This window comes from Hypanus sabinus, chromosome 12 (assembly GCF_030144855.1).
Source record: "Hypanus sabinus isolate sHypSab1 chromosome 12, sHypSab1.hap1, whole genome shotgun sequence".
NCBI classification, from domain to species: domain Eukaryota; kingdom Metazoa; phylum Chordata; class Chondrichthyes; order Myliobatiformes; family Dasyatidae; genus Hypanus; species Hypanus sabinus.
Genome location: NC_082717.1, coordinates 78438868 through 78460940, shown reverse-complemented (window position 1 = coordinate 78460940; position 22073 = coordinate 78438868). Strand labels below are relative to the sequence as shown.

Below are 22073 nucleotides of genomic sequence, written 5' to 3'. Positions count from 1 at the left end.
GAGAAGAGAGTGCAGTTACTATTACAAGGGAGAAGGTGCTCAAACAGCTGAAAGACCCAAAAGTCACCCGGACCAGATGAACTGAAAGAGGTAGTGGTAGTGATTGTGGAGGCATTAGTAATGATAGAAACACAGAAAACCTACAGCACAATACAAGCCCTTCGGCCCACAAAGGTGTGCCGAACATGTCCCTACCTTAGAAATTACTAGACTTACCTATAGCCCTCTATTTTACTAAGCTCCATCTATCCATCTAAAAGTCTCTTAAAAGACTCTATCATATCTGCCTCCAGCACTGTTGCCAGCAGCCCATTCCACGCACTCACCACTCTCTGAGTAAAAAAGTTACCTCTGATATCTCCTCTGTACCTACTCCCCAGCACCTTAGACCTGTGCCCTCTTGTGGCAACCACTTCAGCCCTGGGAAAAAGCCTTTGACTATCCACACGATCAATACCTCCCATCATCTTGTACACCTCTATCAGGTCACCTCTCATCCTCTGCTGCTCCAAAGAGAAAAGGCTGAGTTCACTCAACCTATTCTCATAAGGCATGCTCCCCAATCCAGGCAACATTCTTGTAAGTTTCCTCTGCACCCTTTCTATGACTTCCACATCTTTCCTGTAGTGAGGCAACCAGAACTGAGCACAGTACTCCAAGTGGGGCCTGACCAGGGTCCTATATAGCTGCAACATTACCTCTCAGCTCCTAAATTCAATTCCACAATTGATGAAGGCCAATACACCATACGCGTTCTTAATCACAGTGTCAACCTGCACAGCAGCTTTGAGTGTCCTATGGACTTGGACCACAAGATCCCTCTGATCCTCCACACTGCCAAGAGTCTTACCATTAATACTATATTCTGCCATCATATTTGACCTACCAAAATGAACCACCTCACACTTATCTGGGTTGAACTCCATTTGCCACTTCTTAGCCCAATTGTGCATCCTATCAATGTCCCACTGTAACTCTGACAGCCCTCCACACTACCCACAACATCTTCAACCTCTGTGTCATCAGCAAATTTACTAACCCATCCCTCCACTTCCTCATTCAAATCAGTTATAAAAATCATGAAGGGAAGTTGTCCCAGAACAGATCCCTGAGGCACCCCACTTGTGACTGACCTCCATGCAAAATATGACCCGTCTACAACCACTCTTTGCCTTCCGTGGACAAGCCAATTCTGGATCCACAAAGCAATGTCCCCTTGGATCCCATGCCTCCTTACTTTCTCAATAAGCCTTGCATAGGGTACCTTGTCAAATGCCTTGCTGAAAACCATATACACTACATCTACTGCTTTACCTTCATCAATGTGTTTAGTCACACCCTGAAAAAAATTCAATCAGGCTCGTAAGGCACGACCTGTCCTTTACAAAGCCATGCTGACTGCTTGATCTTTCAAGAATCATTGACTGAGAGGACTGGAAAATTGCATATGTCACTCCACTCTTTAAGAAAGAAGAAAGGCCGCAGAAAGGAAATTATAGACCAGTTAGCCTGACCTCAGTGGTTGGGAAGATGCAAGAGTTAATTGTTAAGGACGAAGTGATGGAATACTTGCTGACACAGGACAAGATAGGACAAAGTCAGCATGGTTTCCTTCAAGGAAAAATCTTGCCTGACAAACCCATTAGAATTCTTTGAGATTAAAAGTGGGAGAGATAAAGGGGATGCAGTGGATGTTGTATATTTGGATTTTCAGGAGGCCTTTTACAAGACGCCACACAAGTCTGCTTAGCAAGTTACTAGCATGGATAGAGGACTGGCTGATTGGTAGGAGGCAGGAAGCAGGAGTAAAAGGATTCTTATCTGGTTGGCTGCCTTTGACTAGTGGCGCTCCACAGGGGTTGGTGTTGAGAACGCATCTTTTTATGCTGTGTATCAATGATTTAGATGATGGAATAAATGGCTTTGTTGCTAAGTTTGCAGATGATGCAAAGATTGGTGGAGGGGCAGATAGAGTTGACAAAACAGGAAAGCTGCAGAAAGATTTAGACAGATTAGGAGGATGGGCAAAAAAGTGGCAAATGAAATACAGTGTTGGAAAATACACGGTCATGCATTTTTGGAGAAGAAATAAATGTGCAGACTATTTCCTAAATGGGGAGAAAATCCAAAAATCTGAGATGTAAAGGTAAGTTGCAGGTAGAGTCAGTAGTGAGGAGGGCAAGTGTAGTGTCAGCATTCTTTTCATGAGGTCTACAAAAGCAGGGGTGTGATGCTGAGGCTTTATAAGGAACTGAGGAGGCCTCACCATGAGTATTGCGAACAGTTTTGGGCTCCTTATCTGAGAAAAATGCACTGGCATTGGAGAGTGTTCAGAGAAGGTTCACAAAGATAATTCTGATAATGAAAGGGTTATCATATGAGGCCTGTATTCATTGGAATTTAGAAGGATGAGGGGGAATCTCATTGAAACCTTTTGAATGTTGAAAGGCCTAGACAGAGTAGATGTGGAAAGGATAGTTCCCATGGTGGGGGAGTCGTCTAGGACAAAAGGGCACAACCTCAGGATAGAGGGGCATCCATTTAAAACAGAGATGTAGAGAAATTTCTTTAGCTAGGGGGTGATGAATTTGTGGAATTTGTTACCACAGCCAGCTTTGGGGAACAGGTCTTTGGGTGTATTTAAGGTGGACGTCGATAGTCTTGATTGGCCATGGCATTAAAGGTTATGGGGAGACAGCCAGGGAGTGGGGTTGAGGATGGGGGTAAAAAGAATCAGCCAAGATTGAATGCAGAGCAGACACAATGGGCCAGATGGCCTAATTCTGCTCCTATGTCTTTCGCCTTCTTATGGTCTTATGAAGGCAGTCCATTATCTGCATTAGGTATGTTAGGTATCTTTCATCCTACTGACGTTGAGTGCCAGGCTGTTGCTGTGGCACCACTCAACTAGGTGGTATATCTCACTTGTGAATGCCCTCTCATCACCATATGAGATTCTGCCAACAATGGTTGCATCATCATCAAATTTATAGATGGCGCTTAAGTTCTGCCTAGCCACACAATCGTGGGTGTAGAGAGAGTTGAACACATCCCTGAGGTGCCCCAGTGTCGATTGTCAGCAAGATGGAGATGTTATTTCCAATCCACACAGATTGTGGTCATCTGGTTATGAAGTAGAGGATCCAGTTGCAGACAAAGGTACAGAGGCCCAGACTCTGTGGCTTTTCAATCAGGACTGTGGGACTGTGGGACTGTGGGAACTCAAATTTACAGTATGAGAAAAAGAATGCTAAAGATGCATAGAGGGTTAGGCAGCAAGAATGGAGAGGGGGAAACCCAACTGAAGGTACAGGTGGTTGACCTGGTATTGAAACTAATCACTTCTGAAGAGAACTGAAAAGAATGCTCGTCCGAAGGCTACTGTACTCTCCTTCATTATTGCTTCTGATTTCTAGACAGGACAGTTCATTTTTGTAAGGAAACAGTTAACTGATACTTCCTTGGTATATATCAGAATAAAATAGATGTTCAGAGATGAAATGATGCCTGTGTGGAAAGTTATAATGAGCTGGAGATGTGTGTAAGTGCACCTCCCTGAGATGAGATAATGCATGATGTATTCCTCCTTACAGACCTATTAACCCTGTTTTCCTAAATTATTGTGACTGGTCTGAAGTTTGTAAGTGTTACCACTGAGGGATGGAAAAGTATTATGTTTTGCTTTGAAAGATCCTAAAGGGTATATAAAGAGTATAAACAGTGCAGTGCAGTGAAGTGGGGGTGGGGAAGAAGAGAGTCTTGTCGTAGGCTAGGTTACAGCTAGTGACTTGTGCTCAGCTAGGAACAGTATGTTGAAAGGAGTCAGAGTTAGAGCTGAACTTCAGGAGAGGCTGCATGCAGCCAGTGCACAGATCAACTCATTTAGAGCATGATAAGTATTATTTTGATTTCTGTACTGCTACTACTACAGAAATTCATTTTTTCCCTTTTGTATTGCATTTGTGCTAGTTCTAATAAAGTATTTTCTTGTGGCCTTGGACTTGTGTGCCATCTCCCTTTACATGTGAATACCCTGAGCTGAACCAGGAAAGAGCACATAACAAATGTTAAAATAATTTCTGTTTACAACTTCCCACCTCTTCCGTAACTATACGATCAATTGTTCACATATTCTTTTCTTCCAAAATGCTCCCAAGGTCTGAATCTTCCATAGTGTTACATTACTAGTGCTCCCCAACATACTCTGCCTTTTCAAGCTTAACAGTCTCCTTTGCAGGAGCTGCAGCTTCTGAGTGGGAACACCGTCAATGCCACAGCATCAGAAGACAACTTACATGCACCACTGCATATTTCACACGTGCACTGCACTACTTAGTGTGCAAATTGCTTCCTGAGTGGTTAGACAAGTGAATTAAACAATTAAAGCAAAATTCTCATTACTTGACTTATGGAACCTGGAAGTTTGAAACATTAACACAAAAATCAGTATTTGCAAACTGTCTGTACTTACTGCTTCAGTGTACGCATCACCATTCTGTTCTTCATGGGCTTCAAGCAATTTCTACCAAGAAGAAAGATGGACAATTATAATGGTAGATATGAATGCACAATATGGTTATTAACCGGACTTCGTCAACCTAGCTGTGACTAAAGCACTGACAGTGCAGAGGTAGGAGCTAAAGTGGGGGGAGGAAGGATGTCTGGTTCACTGGTAGCATTGGGTATACTTCACTTAAAAACACTGCTGAACAAAAGAATGTGGCCAAAAAAATTAAACGAACCAGGCAGCATCTATTTTTAAAAAATTTGCATCAGGCAAATGAGGAAGATATTATTTTACTCTTCTGGACTGAGGCACAATAGATGGTTTTGCAACACCTTGGAAATTCGACTGAGCTTTTCTGTAGTGTGGCATCCAACTCCAGCACAGCGAATGAAGTCACCTCCTATGCCACACACCTTTACAGCCAGCATGAGATTTACATCCACATTGTCCCAGGCACAGATTAATCAAGAACCTATCAACCACCATCATAAATCTAACCAGCATCAGTGCCAAAGAATTCCACAGGTTCACCAGCTTCTGTCCGAAAAATAAATTTTTCTCATCTACTCTAGATGGACATTCCTCTTCGTCAATTTGAGGCTGTGACCCCTGGTCCTAGACTCCCCCTCAACAGGAGACATCCTCTCCACATCCACTCTATCCAGACCTTTCATATTGGATAAGTTTCAGTAAGATCCCCCCCTCATTCTTCTAAACTCCAGTGAGTACAGGCCTCAAACTCATCGTATGTTAACCCTTTCATTCCCGGGATCATTCTCAGGGACTTCCTCTCCAATGCCACACATCCTTTACTATATAAGGAGTCCAAAACTGCTCACAATACTCCAAATGGGGTCTCACCAACACCTTATAAAGTCTCAGCATCACACCCTTGCTTTTGTATTCTAGTCAACATAAGAACATAACATAAGAGATAGGAGCAGGAGTAGGCCAATCGGCCCCTCAAGCCTGCTCCGCCATTCAACAAGATCATGGCTGATCCAATCTTAACTCTAGTTTTCACCAAATCCCACAAGGCAACAGTGCCAACCAAAAGGGCACCAAGCCACCCATTTTATTTTATTATTCATCCCGCCCAAACCCATGTGATCACCCGGGGGATAAAAAACGATTTGCCAATTGAGGAGAAAAAATCTGGAAAATTCCTCTCCGACCCATCCAGGCCATCGAAAACTGGCCCAGGAGATCACATGGCTGATCTAAACCTAGCCTCATGTCCACTTACCTGCTCACTCACCATATCCCCTAATGCCATTTTTATCCAGGAAAATGTCTATCTCCGTTTTGAATTTATTGAGTGTAGTAGCTTCCACAGCTCTCTGGGGCAGTAAATTCCACAGCCCCACTACCCTCTGAGTGAAGAAATTTCTCCTCATCTCAGTCCTGGAATGGCATCCCCTTATTTTAAGATTATGCCCCCTAGTCCTAGTTTCACCCATCATTGGGAACATTCTCCCCGCATCCACCCAATCAAGCCCCTTCACAATCGGATATGTTTCAATAAGATCGCCTCTCATTCTTCGGAACTCCAATGAGTAGAGTCCCAATCTACTCAACCTCTCATCATACATCAACCCACCCATCCCCGGAATTAACCTAGTGAACCTTCTCTGCACTGCCTCGAGAGCCAGTATGTCCTTTCTTAAATATGGACACCAGAACTGCACACAGTACTCCAGGTGTGGTCTCACCAATACCCGGTACAACTGCAGTAAGACCTCCCTGTTCTTATACTCCATCCCCCTAGCAATAAAAGCCAGCATTCCACTGGCCTTCTTGACCACCTGCTGCACTTGCATACTAACTTTTCTTTAGCAATAGCGACGACACTCACTTCTGACTCCAGATACTCTTGCATTTCTGGCATTCTGCTAATGTCTTCCACAGTAAAGACTGACACAAAGTACTTAATAGGTTCATCTACCATTTCTTTGTCCTTCATAACTACCTCTCCAATGTCATTTTCCAACAGTCCAATATCCACTTAGTCTTTCTTTACTCCTTATACATCTGAACAAACTTTTCATATTTTATATTATTGTCTAATTTACATTCATATTTCATTTTTTCTCTCTGTATGGCTTTTTAGTTACATTTTGCTGGTTTTTAAAAGCTTCCCAATCGTCTAGCTTCCCACTAATTTTTGTTATATTACATGCCCTCTCTTTTGCTTTTATGTTGTCTTTGACTTCTCTTGTCAGCCACTGTTGCTTCATCCTCCCTCAGAATATGTCTTCATCGTTGGGATGTATCTTTCCTGCACCTTTTGAATTTCCCTCAGAAACTCCATCCATTACTGTTCTGCCATCATCTCTGCTAGTGAGCCCTTCCAATCAACTTTGGTTAGCTCCTCTCTCATGCCTCTGTAATACCCTTTATTCCACTGTAACAATGATACATCCAATTTTAGCTTCTCCTTCTCAAACTGCAGGGTGAATTACATCGTATTATAATCACTGCCTCTTAAGGGTTCCTTTACCATAAACTTCCTAATCAAATCTGGTCATTACTTAACACTCAATCCAGAATTGCCATTCCCTTCGTGGGCTCAACCACAAGTTGCTCTAAAAAGCCACCTGGTTGGCATTCTACAGATTCCCTTTCTTGGAATTCAGCACCAACCAACTTTTCTCAATCTAACCGCATACTGAAATTCCCATTACTATTGCAACATTTCCCTTTCTACATGGCCTTTCTATCTACCATGGTAATTTGTAGCCCACATCCTGACTATTGTTTTGACACCTGTAGATAACTCCCATCAGGGTTTATTTATCCTTGCAGTTTCTTAATTCTATCTACAAGGATTCTGCATCTTCTGATCCCATGTCACCTCTTCCTAAGGACCTAATTTCATTTTTTACAAACAGGACCACCCCACTTCCTCTGCCTACCTGCCTGTCCTTTTGATAAAATGTGTATCTTTGGTTGTTAAGCTCCAAACTATAATATTCTTTCAGCCACAACTCTGAGATGCCCACATAATCTCTGTCAAAAGGTCATCTACCTTATTCAGTATTCTTCACGCATTCAAATATAACATCACCCTTTTTGATTTTGGCCCCCGTTGCTCTTGAACCCTTCCCACTGACTGCAATTTTGCCCTATCCTCAGCCTGTTCTTTTCCATTGTCACACTTAGAATCTGCATCTACGTGTATACCAACAGCCCCATTCTCAGACCTGTCACTCCAGTTCCCACCCCCCTGCCAAGATAGTAAACCTGCCCACAATCCAGCTTTGCAAAGCAATCCAGCTTTTCAGCTTTCTGCCTAACTACCTGTACACTTTCACCCTCCCCATTTAGAAAGTCATGGACCCAATCTGAGACATCCATAACCCTGGTAGTGGGGAGGCAACATGCCTCTTTCACATCCAGAGAATCAGCTTTCTGCTGCTCCGATTATGGAATCCCCTGCCACAACTGCACTCCTCTTCTCCCCCACCTTCCCTTCTGTGCCACATAGCCAGACTCAGTGCTGGGGACCTGATCACTGCGGCTTCCCCCAGTAAGTCACCGCACCCCACCCTACCCCAAATACTATCCAAAGTGGTATCCTTATTATTGAGAGGAACAGCCACAAAAGTACTCTACAATGACTGCTTATTCCCTTTCCCTCTCCCAGGGACTTGCCTCCTGCAACCTAGGGAGGACCTATCCATCATCTCCTCATTCTCCTGTATGAGTCAAAGGCCACTGAGCTACAGCTCCAGCTCCTTAACATGGTCTACATGGAGCTGCAGCTCAATGCACTTTGTGCAGATGTAGTTGCCAGGGAGACTGGAGGTCTCCAAAATGTCCCACATCTCACACAAGGAACACAACACTTCCTCCAGATCCATTCTCAGTACACTAGCTATGTACTAACAGACAAAAAAAAACACTAGAAACTTTCTTACTTACACAGAACCCCTGCCTGCGCTTGCCGAGCCTGTTGAGTCAAAGCCACACCACTCTGACAATGCCCACTCCAAAAACGGCCGCTCCCCTTACACCACTTTGCTGTAAATGCTGTCAGTCACTAAAGCACTCAGGCAGCCTTTTAAGGAAGAAATTGAGTTAATGCTTCAGGTTAGTGGCTTTTCTTTAGAATATCAACAATCTGAAACACTCACTATTTCCCTCTCCTCAAATGCTGCCTGACCTCCTGAGTACTTCCAAGATCACTTGCCAATTTCCAGCATTCACAGTATTTTGCTTTTCACTTTTTGAAAAACATTCCAAGATCAACTAAAGTTTTAAAATAATAAAAACAACAAAAACACAAAACTATCTATAAAAGGAATCCTTTTGTAAATTAATACTATTCTTGCAATTTTTCTCTTCTGTTGAAAGAGAACGAATTCCCTGCCCCTTGTCTGAGTTGAGAATTTCCGACACAAGTACTGGAAATCTCAGAGTTTCATGCTCTTGCTGCAGAGTCTAATAGGACTCTAGTTAGTGAAGAGCCCACCAATGGGGAATCTGCTGGAACACAAGTACCTGCACTTTTGAGGTTTGCATGTTTGTGAAAACCAGCAGTTGTGTGCTACAAGCATTTCTGCATTAAATTCAGCCCAATAGTTTCTTTCACATTGGGCCCAACTTCTGACTTTTAACAATGAGGGTATCATGGCGATTTATGCTGTTTTAGCAAAACTGATTATTGTATTTCTAATCCCCATGTCCTGACATGCAACAAGTTCCATCAAGTTAACACATTTGAAGTCAACTTAATATGATCCAATTATTAAAATTCTCGTTAATTTATAAATCCCTCCCAATTCGCGCCCTTATGCTCAATTTTTCATCTCATCCATTTCTTTTTATCTGCTTCCCTGCACTTCTAACTGATCAATCATCACCAAATGTAAAAGTTGCTCCGCTATTGACAGCATTATATTTAATTCCAAAGGCCTTAAAATCTAGAATTTCTTCCTGTAAGTCTCTCCATTGCTCCTTTTCCATCACTGAAATAATTTAGCTAATTATTTGACTGAATTTTTGGTCATCTCATACATGGCTTGATGTTCATATTTTAATCTGATAAAATGCCACATGGTACTTTGTGTTACATACACTGTACAAGTAGTTTTCTATTTCTCAGTCCTTATTAATGGTTTTCCTGTTATGCAAGAACTGAACTTGCTATTTCAAATGAGAACAGAGCCATCTCTTTATTTGATTTTCAACAAATACCTTTAAAAGTTTGCATTCCCGCGAGTCTGAAAATGCTGGAAACATTTCTTCATACTTCTCTAAAGCAAGCTAAAAAAATAAAATCAAGAACATAATTTAATTCCCCACACATTGAAATGACATGGACACAATACATTGGCACTGTATTAGCTCACATTCTTCAACAAAAGAATGGCTTTTGCCGTACACAGCGTTCAGTTGACCGGAACATTTAGTAGGCATGTTAGCTACAATTGTCAATTAGTGGGTTAAATTCAGTAACCTACACAGGAAATTTTTGGTGCTGTGGTGCTGGTTGGGCAGAATGGTTTTCCAACCAGAAAACAGGCTCACTGGAATACACAGAATGAACCATACCAACATGCACAATAGGGTAGGGAGGAGGTCACTCAATCCTTTGAATGATTAGTAGGATCATCGCTTCTCTGCAATGCACTCTCAATTCTAAATTATAAAATAATTGCATGTATTTATATTTATTGTGTTCTTAATGCTTGCTGGTTTTCTTTTGTGGTACATCAGATCCGGAGTAACAATCATTTTGTTCTCCTTTACACTTGTCCACTGGTGAATGACAATAAATTCAGGCCTAATCACACAACCTACTTACCGACTATGTCTAAAATAAAATCCAAACATTCTGTTCCCTCTATTTGAGAAAGTTTCAAGAACTTGTAACACAAAAAGAGATTTTTTTTATATATCACCTCATCTCTCACACTGTCAGCATCTTATTTATTCTAGATTCTCCTAGAAGAGGAAACATACTCTCCACATCCACTCTGTTAAGATCTGTCAGGATACTTCAAACAAAGTCACCTGACAACCATCTCAACTCAAACGGACACAACCATATTCTGCCCAAGCTTTCCTCAGAAGACCTTCTTCCCGAACCAGCAAGAAGAAGCTGGAATTAAGCAATCACTCTAGGTGGGGAAAGAGGACTGGTAATGCAAAAAGTTAGGAGTAGAATATAGAAAATGTAAAATAATTATTCCAGGTTGCTTTGAATCTTTTGAGAATTTACTCCATTTTCTTTTTGAGAGAACTAAACCCCAAACTTACAAAACTAAAACTTCAAAGCCACACATGCTCTTTGACACTTGTTTGGATCTTAATTAAGCTACATATGGTTGATTAAGCCCCGACCTTCAGACTGAAAATACTGGATAATTATCCTAATTTCATGCAAAGACCAGTGGAGAGTTTAAGTGCTGGCAGCAGAATTGCGATCAGTGGGTGAGCAGGGTATCACTGACACAACCTTCCTGATTTATACATGCACCAGCGCAGATAAATACACCAGAGGTTGCTTCAGTTTCTTCCCATGAAATCAGTGCCAACATCACCATTAATTATTTACACACAAAAATTGGGATTATTATTCTCCTAATGTCACTGGGAATAAAGAGCTAAGAGTTTTAATTTCAGTTCTTTTGTGGGATGGAGTACGCCACTCTCCATCCTCTAGGAGAAAATACCCCCCCCCCCCTTTCCCACCTCTCAAACATTATGGGGTTTACAGATCAGCCTGAAACTTCACTGGGTCAACCACAAATAAGAAGGCTGCAAGAGGATTGTCTAACCTCTGGTGAGAGTCTCACTTCCAGATATCCCAGAGCCTTTCCATCATCTGCAAGATACAAGTCTGGAGGGAGATGAAAGTCTCCATTTGTCTGAATGAGTGCAGCTCCAATGACATTCAGGAAGCTTGACATGATCCAAAACAGAGCAGCTCACTTGGCTGGTACCCCACGCGCTACCTTAAATAATACTTACCTGCACTTTCAGAGCACAGTGGCTGCAGGGTGTACCATCCGCAAAGTGCACTGTGGCTCCATTTCCGCATCACCCACTACAAACGTGACGTCTTTCACAAGAGAGACAAGGACAGGAATACGCATGAACACCAACAAGTTCCCCTCCAAGCTGCAAATCATCCAGAGTTCGATCACCATTCTTTCACTATTACCAGTCAAAACCCTGGAATTCACTCCCCGAAACACAATGCATCAATATCCCTAGACACAGGACTAAAGAAGTTCTAGGCAGCTTCACAAAAAGGGATGGAAAATAAACACAGGATTTGCCAAATCCCACAGATTAAAATAATTAGTGTTCCAGCACTAAGAACACAAATCGTAAAGCAACCACTATGTTCTTTGCCAAATGAATCTCTCTGGAACATCAAAATATAAATCAGACAGTCAGGTCTGTTACTCAACTCTCCCAGCAACACCGTGAGCATTCCTCATCATCATTATGTACCATGTCATATGAAATGGGCGATCATGGTCTTTTCATGACCATGATTATTCTTGGCAAATTGTTCTCCAGAAGTGACTTGCCATTGCCTTCTTCTGGGCAGTGGCTTTACAAGACGGGAGAACCCAGCCATTATCAATACTCTTCAAAGTTTGTCTGCCTGGCACCAACGGTTACATTACCAGGGCTTGTGATGTGCACCAGCTGCTCATACAACCATCCACCACCAGCTCACGTGGCTTCACGTGACCCTGATCAGGGTGGACTAAGCAGGTGCTACACCTTGCCCAAGGGTGACCTGCAGGCTAGCGGAGGGAAGGAGTGCCTTAAACCTCCTTTGGTAGAAATGTATCTCCACTCCACCACCCTAACCGTGTGCATTACCTTCATTACTATCTCATGCAATAGGCGGCTCCTTTGGATATGGGAGCTCCAACTTTCCAAACAGTGCTGTTAACAATTCACATGATGATTGTTATAAAAACAACTACCTCTAAATTTGCTTCTAAGATTTCATGGGATTTTATGGCTATTGAAACGAAGACTACAAATTCAAGATTTGTAATGTCATTTCCAGTACACAAGTGTAAAGAAAACAAAATAATTGTTAAAATAATATAAAATTAATTTAATTTTCTCCTCCAAAATGTGTGTAAGCTTGTCCTTAGAACAACAACATACCAGTCTTTTCTATTTTGAAATCATGTGAGATTGCTAACTTATGTTTCAGTGGAAGCAAGCTCATTCTTGAGCCCTAGGTAGAGACTCTTTGCATCAATTCTAACTGGCAGAAATCAACTTATCAGATCAAGCTTCATTTTAATCCAAGAACACAGACTTACTTTATTATATGAACTATAAAATACATTATTTCATATTTACATATTATATATAATATGAAATATAGTTAACAATGTAATACTCACCTTGGCATTCAGCTCATCAACAATAAAATGGCACAGTGCAGCCTTGAAGAAATATTCCTTTGCACTATATTTCAGCAGTGGATTGTCCATTGTGTTGGTCCCAACCTGCAACACAAAAAGCGCTTCAATTGCACTTGACTAGACACAAGCAAAAAACAATTAAGTAATGTACAGCCTAGGTAATAATATTGTCTTCAATTGTTGGTGATAAACTAGAGCCTGAATACAAAATATATTCAGATTTGTCTAGAAAATGTTCTAGATTTATCAACAGAAATAATTATCAGGAGTATACTGTCCAAACTGCAGCTATTCCAGCGTCAGGCTAAAACCATCCCAAAACAATTATTAATCATGACAACTCTCAGGAAATTCTTCAAAATGTCTACTGTATTTCTGAAAATGATTGGCTAGTTACCCAATGCTGAATTGACAAGAAAATGGCTGGTGGAAGCCATGGAAATTCTAAAATAGAAAATCAAAAGCAACTTTGTAAGACTACCTTGAAGTATTTAATTTGCCTTTTATTTTTGATGGATCTCATCAACCTCTCTCTCATACCATTCAGTTGAATTATAAAATTTCTACCAAACACAACCTCTTACTCTGGTCTATGATCAAATGATGCCAAATGCTTCCAGGAAGCTACCCACTAGACTTGATTAATCTTGATATCAATGAGGTTTGCTGATGACTGTGGTTAGGATAGCTGAATTTCTGGGCTTACCTCAGACCATGCCAGCTTATTTGCATAGAGGCAAGAGGAGTGCATTCTCGGCTCCTTGCTGTGTTTGACTGTGTAGTGACCACAGCACTTTGCCTGAGTGACCACAATTCCATTAAGTTTTAAAATAGTTCTAAAGAATGACAGGAATGGTCTCTGAAATAAGGTCATACACTGAGTTAGAGCCAAATTTGGAGGCATTAAATGGGATTTTGCAGAGGTTAGATGGGTGAGACTGTTTGCAGATAGAGGGACATCAGGTAAGTGGGAGACTTTTACAAGTGCAGTAACTGGAGTTCAGGGGCAGCATGTTCCTACTAGGTTGAAGGACAAGGCTGGAAAGTTTAGGGAACTTTGGTTATTGAGAGATATTGAGGCTCTGATTTGGGACAAGGAGGTACACATCAGAATTAGGTAGCTGGGATCAAATATATATGAAATACAAGAGTACACTTACAAGGGAAATCAGTATGGCAAAAAGAATACAGGAGATGGATCTGGCAGGGAAGTTTAAGGAAAGTCCCAAGATAGCTTACGGGTAGATGAAGAATAAAAGAGAGGCCTGGGAGATAACAAGCCCACTTGAAGACCAGCAGGGCTGTTTATGCATGGAGTTACATGAGATGGCTAAGATTTTTAAAGGATACTTGTCATCATTCTTCCTTCCTGTTGAAAAGATTATGGAAGCTCAGGAACCAAGGCAAAGTTATCAATCTTGGACTAAATAAGGATTGCTGAAGACGAGAAAGTTCAAAGCACTTTAAGGTGGATACATTCTCAGGGACTGACTGAGTGCGTCCCAGTACATTGTGGGAAGCAAGGGAAGAAATTGCAGAGGTTGTTGCAAAGATATCTGCATCATCTTTAGCCATGAGTGAAGTTCTGGAAGACTGGAGGGTGGCTCATGTTCTGTTGTTTAATGGCAGGGCCCTACAGGGCAGGAAGTGGATAAATTACTAGATGGGATTCTAAGGAACAGGATCCACCCGCATTTTGATAGACAGGGATTGACTAACAAATCTGGTAGTGTTTTTTTTGTGAAGAAGTAACCAAGAGGACTGATGAGGGCAAGGTAGTAGATGTTGTCTTTAGACTTTAGCAATGCTCTGACAAAGCCTTGCATGGAAGCCTCATTTGAAATGTTATATCACATGGGAAGCTACTGTAGATAAATGGATATGTAATTGGCATAGGTTTAAGACAGAAGATTTAAAAAGGGACCCAAGGGGCAACTCTGATATATTTATGCAACGAGCCACTACAGGAAATGGTTAAGGCGGGTACAATAACAACACATAAAAGACACCTGGACAGGTACACCGCGAAAAATGGTTTGGGAAATGGGCGAAATGCAGGCAAATGGAATTAGCTTAAATATGCATCATGGGCTGAAGATTTTGTGTGTAGGCCTCTGTTAGTCTCGATAGACCATGGATTTGTGCCTTGGAAAGTTTCCAGGGTTTTTTTTTATATAGAAGACCGGCAGTTGCCCAAGCTGCAAGTCTCCCCTCTCCACGCCACCAATGTTGTCCAAGGGAAGGGCATTAGGACCCATACAGCTTGGCACCGATGTCATCGCGGAGCAATGTGTGGTTAAGTGCCTTGCTCAAGGATACACACGCAGCCTCAGCCAAGGCTCGAACTAGTGACCTTCAGTTCGCTAGACTTGGGTCACTTGGCCACGCACTAACACCGCTGAAGATTACTGTGAATAGGTAATGGGGTTTTACTTCAAAATTCAGGTCTTATTCCTGCTTAAAAAGACAGTGATGTTTTAGTTTAATATCTGAGGTCTAACTCGAAGGAGGTGAAGGGGAATAAGTGGAAAATTGCATTGTGTTATTTGCTCTTAAAATTTAAGAGAAAGTCAACAGTAAGAGCTTGCTACTTTTGTCTAGAGATGTAGAAACTAAAAATAGTTCAGCATTGAAAAGCAATACAGGACTTCTCAGGTTATGAATACCTACCTTACAAACCTCTACATACGAATGAGCTCTCATATTAGGAAATTCACGGCTGATGTACTTATACCACACAGGTACCCCTATCCACTACCTTCTATACCTCTCTCTCCATCCATCCCCCATCCCCTGCCCCTGCCTTTCTCTACCTCTCAGTCAGGATGGTGCCAAGCTGCAATGAGTGTCGAAATCGTGGCTCAGACACAGTTATATTTTTTTAGGTTCATAAAAATGACTTTAGTGATAGGAGTGGGGAGTTAGGGTTCAGCTTAGGGTTTAGGGAGAACAAAGTAGGCCAGATCCGTGCAGGCAGGTGGCACCAAGGCCAGTGACACTCTAGGTTGGCAGGCCAGGACTTCCAGGTCCCATCATCAACGAGTCCTGGGGTTGGTAACAAAGACTGAAGCCTGAAGGTTGAAGAGCAAAGTCCGCGAGGCCAGGGGTCGAAGCCTGATATGCAGAGACCTGGATCTGCGAGTCTACTGGGGAAGTGAGAGGCTTGACGTCTGGAAATCCACTGGATGTTGAAGGCCTGGAGGCAGCCTGGGGTTGCAGGCCTGTCTGCATGTGGGTGTGGAGGGAGGAAAGGTCCATGTTTTGCTGTTGTTGCTTTTAGTTGCTGCTGCTAGTATCGTTCTGTGTAACATTGCTAACATGCTATATTGCTATTAAAATGTATGGTGATACCTATGGGCTTCCCCCAGCTCAACCTTAGGTTGCATTGGGTGTTAACACAGATGATCCATTTCACTGTACGTTTCAATGTATATGTGATAAATAAATGAATCAGAATCATTCACAAGAACTGCAGAACTAGTTTCCTTTCTCTCTTTCTCCACTTTTTGTAATTGTTCCTTCTTTTCTGTCAGATGCACTTTTGATACCGTTCATAACAATAGGTGTGGTTACCATCTCAGGTGATTTTTTTGCATTTTTTTCCTTATGGACAAATCAACTTATGACATTTGTAAATTAGGAACCATTTGCTATTCAAGGAAGGCATGTAACTGTTAGAGCAACAAAAAAAGCAGCTGGATTTCAAGGCTAGGAACACAGACTCAAAATAGATTTAGAATGCATCAGTCATCCGCAGTTGGGTCCAACATTATATTAAGCAGCTCTTTAAGTGGCTGTACGTGCCCATAATGTGCTCACACTTTGACTGATGTGGAAACAGACAAGAGAAAAAAAAGATTATATTAATCGGGAGAAAGGGGTAAGACAAAAGGATGGATGAAGACAGTCCAAAGGACATTCACAAGGATGTTCCCAAGGATGCAAGAGTTAAGATATGAGGAGCATTTCATGGCTCTGGCTGGAGTTTAGAAGAATAAGAGAGAAATCTCATTGAAACCTATAGAATACTGAAAGACCTAGAAAGAGTGGATGTGGAGAGGATGTTTCCTATAGCGGGGAAGTCTCGGACCAATGGACACAGACTCAGAATCGAAGGACATCCCTTCAAAACACAGATGAGAAGAAATTTCCTTAGCCTGAAGGTGGCGAATCTGTGGAATTCACCACCTTTACCACTGCGGAGGCCAAGTTATTTGGGTATATTTAAAGGGGAGGTTGATTAGTTCTTGATTCGTAAGGGTGTCAAAGGTTATGGGGTGAAGGCAGGAGAATAAGGTTGATAGGGATAATAAATCAGTCATGGTTGAATAGCAGAGTAGACTTGATGGCTCAAACAGCCTAATTCTGCTCCTATATATTAAAGTTTAAATACACAACAAAATGAATCCCCCATTATTACTAACCTGCTCATAAATTTCTATTGCCTTCTGATACTGCTCCAGTTGTGCAGCATATGCAGCCACTTTCAAAAGACACTTGTTAGCCGAACTGAAATAAAGAGAAGCCAGGTCAGTTACATTTTTAATGCAATGGAATAGAATTCATTTATTCGCCAGAGATAATATTGCGTTAAGTACCTGTTTGATTCTTCTCCTTTGTAATAATCTGCAGCTTGTTCATAATGAGCAACAGCCTGGGAAATACAAACAAATGTGTAACCACGTTTAAAAGCCACAGACCTCCCTGAGGCATTCTTTATCAGATTCTGAGGACTTCCGTACTCTATCTTACTTGAGGCAATTGTTATACTTCCAAAGGATTTTCATTCCCCTTTCTATGTACATCAGCAATCTCAGTCAGATTACTTTTCTAATTCACAGGATGGGGATAGACGTCATACAGCACTGGAGTGCTGTGTGCAATTCAGGGAAGCAACGTTTAAAGGGAATCTCAAAGCACTTCACAGGCTACAGGAAAAATTTGCCAAGACAATACTTGATTCAAGGGAATCCAGTTATGTAGAGAGATTGTGATATTTGTAATGGATCTATCTATGACAATGAAGGTCAAGAGGAGTTCAAACTGAGGTGTTCAAAATTATGAGGGTTTTGACAGTTCAAGCTCATGGAAGTTTTCCCTGGAAGTGGTTAGGGTTTTAGAAAAATATCCCAAGTGCAGGTAGGAAAATAAGGAGGAATTTTTCATACCGAGGATTCTTAACACCTGAAATGTACTGCCTGCAATCATATTTCATGAAAACGTTCCATAAGCAATTGCATCTTCACTTTCAATATTTTCAAGAGTAAAGGGCAAATGCACAGGATCAGAAAAGGCTGCAGAGCATTGTAAACTCAACCAGCTCCAACATGGGCACTAGCCTCCCCAGCATCGACGGCAGCTACAAAAGATGATGCCTCAGGAAGGCAGCACCCATAATTAAAAGACCCTCACTATCCAAACCATGCCCTCGTCACACTGCTACCAGCAGGGAGGCGGCACCAGAGCCTGAGGGCACACACTCAATGTTTCAGGCTCACTTTCTTCCCCTCCACCATCAGATTTCTGAACAAACCATGAACATAAATTTATTAGTGTAACTTACAGTAATTTAATGTATGGCTCTGTACTGCCACTGCAAAACAATAAATTTCATGACACCGAATAGTGATAATAAACCCAATTCTGTATTTAGAGTAAGAGAGAGGAGGAGAGGGATATATATAGGCAAATCCCCTCCTTCAGTACTGCAGGCTTTAGAAGTAGCAGCTAGGTATTAGCATAACCCTCTGTGGATTTCTATCGTGTTCTCACCATTTCACAATGACTTAGATGAGGGAGTATAGCTATATATACAAATATGCTGGCAAAGCAAAATGAAGTAGCTCAATAGGTAATTGAGATGAGATTGGCAGATTCTAGCAAGAACAATAATAGATTCAAGGGCAACACACACAAAATGCTGGTGGAACACAGCAGGCCAGGCAGCATCTATAGGGAGAAGCACTCACATCAAGGGCATTCAAGGGCATTCTATTGGGAGCTGACAGGATTGAGAGCAAAGCAACATTCAACTAGTTGTTAATTTGTAGAACCTAGTGGTAACTTAGCAGAGCCTCACACTCAAAGTGCTGGAGGAACTCAACGAGTCAGGCAGGGGAATAAATAGTCGACGCTTCATCAAGACGAGAAAGGAAGGGGGTGGAAGCCAGGATAACAAGATGGGGAGGAGAAGGAATGCAAGCTGGAAGGTGATGGGTGAGACCAGGTGAGGTGGGGTAGGTGGGTGTTGGGGGAAGGAGGGGAGGTGAAGTGAGGAGCTGGTAGGTGATAGACGGAAAAGGTAGAGGGTTGAAGGAGGAGGAATATGATAGGAGAGGAGATGGAGGAAAGAGAAGAGGCACTGAGGGACAGGTGAGGAAAAGGGGCAGGAAGGGAGCCACAATGGAGGAATGGGTAAAGAGAGGGGGAGGAAAGAAATTACCAGAAATTAGAGAAATCAATGTTTATGTCATCAGGAGCTGCTTCTCCTCCAACCTGACTGTGGCCTCACTGCAGCAGCAGAGGAGACCATGGACCAACATGTCGGAATGGGAATGAAAAGTCAAAATGAAAAGGGGGACTACCAGGAAACCCCAGCTTCTGTGGTGATCAGAGCGAAGGTGCTCAACAAAGCAGTCCTCCCAATCTACACCTGGCCTCAACAATGTAGGAGAAACCCCACGGGGAGCACCAGATGGAGTAGACAACCCCAACAGTCTCACAGGTGAAGTGTCGCCGCACCTGGAGGGAATGTTGGGGTCCTGAATGGCGGTGTAGGGGCAGGTATGGCATTTGTCTTTTTTTCTTTTTCAATCTTTTTATTTAATTTCATATATAAAAAAACATAAATATAATAATAAATAGGTTATAAATGCATAAGACTTGAAATTGAATTAATAGTAGGATAACAATATCCTATTAAAATATCAACAGAAAAACATAGCACATTATCAATCAAGTCTATAATAGTTATATGAAAAAAATAAAAATAATCATCAAAAGAAAAAGAAAAAATTATAAAAATACAGGCAAAAAAATATAAAAAAATTACTAAACTAAACTAACACGGGCAATAATAACAGTTTATTTGTATATGATAGTGCCAAAAACTCCGGAACTCCATACCTGAACAAGAATAAGTAAAGAGAAGGTCTGGAAGAGGCCAAATTAATTCATATGAAAATGTCGAATGAATGGTCCCCAAGTTTCTTCAAATTTAATTGATGTCAAAAATAGTGCTTCTAATTTTTTCCAAGCTCAAAAAAGAAATAGTTTGAGAGAACCGGCATTTGTCATGCTCGCAGGGATAACTGCTAGGAGGGAGATCAGTAGGGAGGGACATGGGGCTCAAGGAGAGAGCGATGCTTGCTCAAGATTTTCAGCATCTGCAGAGTCACTTGTGTTCTATGACTAGGGAAGCCTTTTCTCCTGCCTCCCCCCAACTCATGTTAATTAAAACATACTTCACCATCAGTGGCACATGGAAAGCATTCTGAAGTCCACTTAACAGGAAAATAGCTGTGATTGAAAAATTAAAAACACGAAGGTGAGGAGAGGGAGTCTCGTGGCGTTCAGCTGAGAATCCAACATGGACAAGCACCGTGGCTCTCTAAACCCTTTATGATTATACAAAGTTAACCCCAAAACGTACAGTGACTTGAAAATCGTTCAGCCCCCATAACTATCTTCACATTTTATTATCTCATTTTCTAAATTTAAAATATATTGAAGTAGGATTTTGAGCTTATCTAGAAAATACTGTGCATCATGTCAAATCAAAAAAAGTCCTACAAACCTGTCAATAACTTATTCAAAATTAAAAACCCAACATTGTGAGGCTGACAAATTATTCATCCCCTTTGCAATGACATTGATAACTTTCTCCTCAGCTGCAATGTACAGTATTAACTGACCAACTCACCCAGTTTGTCGATATAGAAAATTGGAGGACCATCTGTTTTCAATGAATTCATAAGAATAAATACCCGCTCTCCCTGTAAGATCCCAAAGGCTGGTAGACATTCACCAGACAAAAGCAAAGTGAAAACAAAAGAGCATTCTAGATAAGTCAAGAAGCCCAAATCTGAGGAAAACCATCTCAAAGACATAGAACATACCTCAGCGCTCATTGTGATCCACCATGAAAAAGTGGAAAAGTATATGAAAGCACAGCCTCACTGCCTAGGTCAGGCCGCCCCTCTAAACTTACTCACTGGAGAAGAATGGCACTTGTAAGAGAAGCTACTGTGAAAGAAAAAGTCACTGAGTGAGCTGCAGAAGCCAGTGGCTGCAACCGGAGATGAAGTTCAATGCTCCACAATCTGTAAGGCCTTGCATGGAAAGGGTATTTATGGAAAAGAGGCAAGGAAGAAGATCTGGCTTTAAAAAATAGTGAATAACCTTGCCTGCAAAGAGTTACTTAGAAGATACTGTAAAGACGTGGAAGAAGGTCTTGCGGTCGGATGAGACTAAAGTGGGAATTTTTGGTCTCAACACTAAGCGGTACATGTGGCATAAATCTAATACTGCGCATAAGCCAGGTAACACCATCCCTACTGTAAAGTATCAGGCTATGGGGATGGCTTTTAGCAGCAGCGATTGGAAATCTGGTCCAAGATTGATGGGAAGTTGAATTCTGCTAAATATACAGAGACGTCCTGGGTAAAAACCTGCAGACCTTTGCCAGAAAACTTAAACTCGGGAGGACGTTCATCTTTCAGCAGGGCAACAACCCAAAGCACACTCCTAGAGCAACCACAGAGTGGCTTCAAATGAAGAAAATTGATGTCCTCAAGTGGCCCAGGCAGAGTCGTGACCTTAACCCAATCGAACATCTCAGGCAAAACCTCAAGAATGCTGTCCACTGTCACTCCACAACTAACCTAACAGCATGAGCAATTCTGCAAGGAGGAATGGGTAAATCTTTCTCCATCACGTTGTGCAAAGCTCATTGAGGTGTACTCAAAAAGATCCAAAAAGGCTGTAATAGCTGCAAGGGGGGGGGGGGGGGGTGAATACTTTTCAACTGCAGACTTTTCAGCTTTTCATGCTTTACAATTATCCGTTTCTGTCCTCTAACGTGAAAAAAAAGAGCACATAATTCACAAATAAAAATTCTCAGTTAAATTGATCAAAATCCCTGGTGGTAATACTCA

General features: G+C 41.7%; 1 protein-coding gene across 3 annotated transcripts in view; it reads right to left on the bottom strand.

The window, feature by feature from the left end:
* LOC132402513 (beta-soluble NSF attachment protein) overlaps nt 1-22073 on the bottom strand; it is a 35503-nt gene that overhangs the window by 2145 nt on the left and 11285 nt on the right. For all 3 annotated transcript variants that reach the window (XM_059985366.1, XM_059985365.1, XM_059985367.1), the window contains 5 exons: nt 17517-17572; nt 17343-17427; nt 12898-13002; nt 9707-9775; nt 4472-4522 (listed from right to left, as the gene is read on the bottom strand). In XM_059985366.1, the coding sequence (XP_059841349.1) occupies nt 4472-4522; nt 9707-9775; nt 12898-13002; nt 17343-17427; nt 17517-17572 (366 nt within the window). The remainder of the gene's footprint in view (nt 1-4471; nt 4523-9706; nt 9776-12897; nt 13003-17342; nt 17428-17516; nt 17573-22073) is intronic.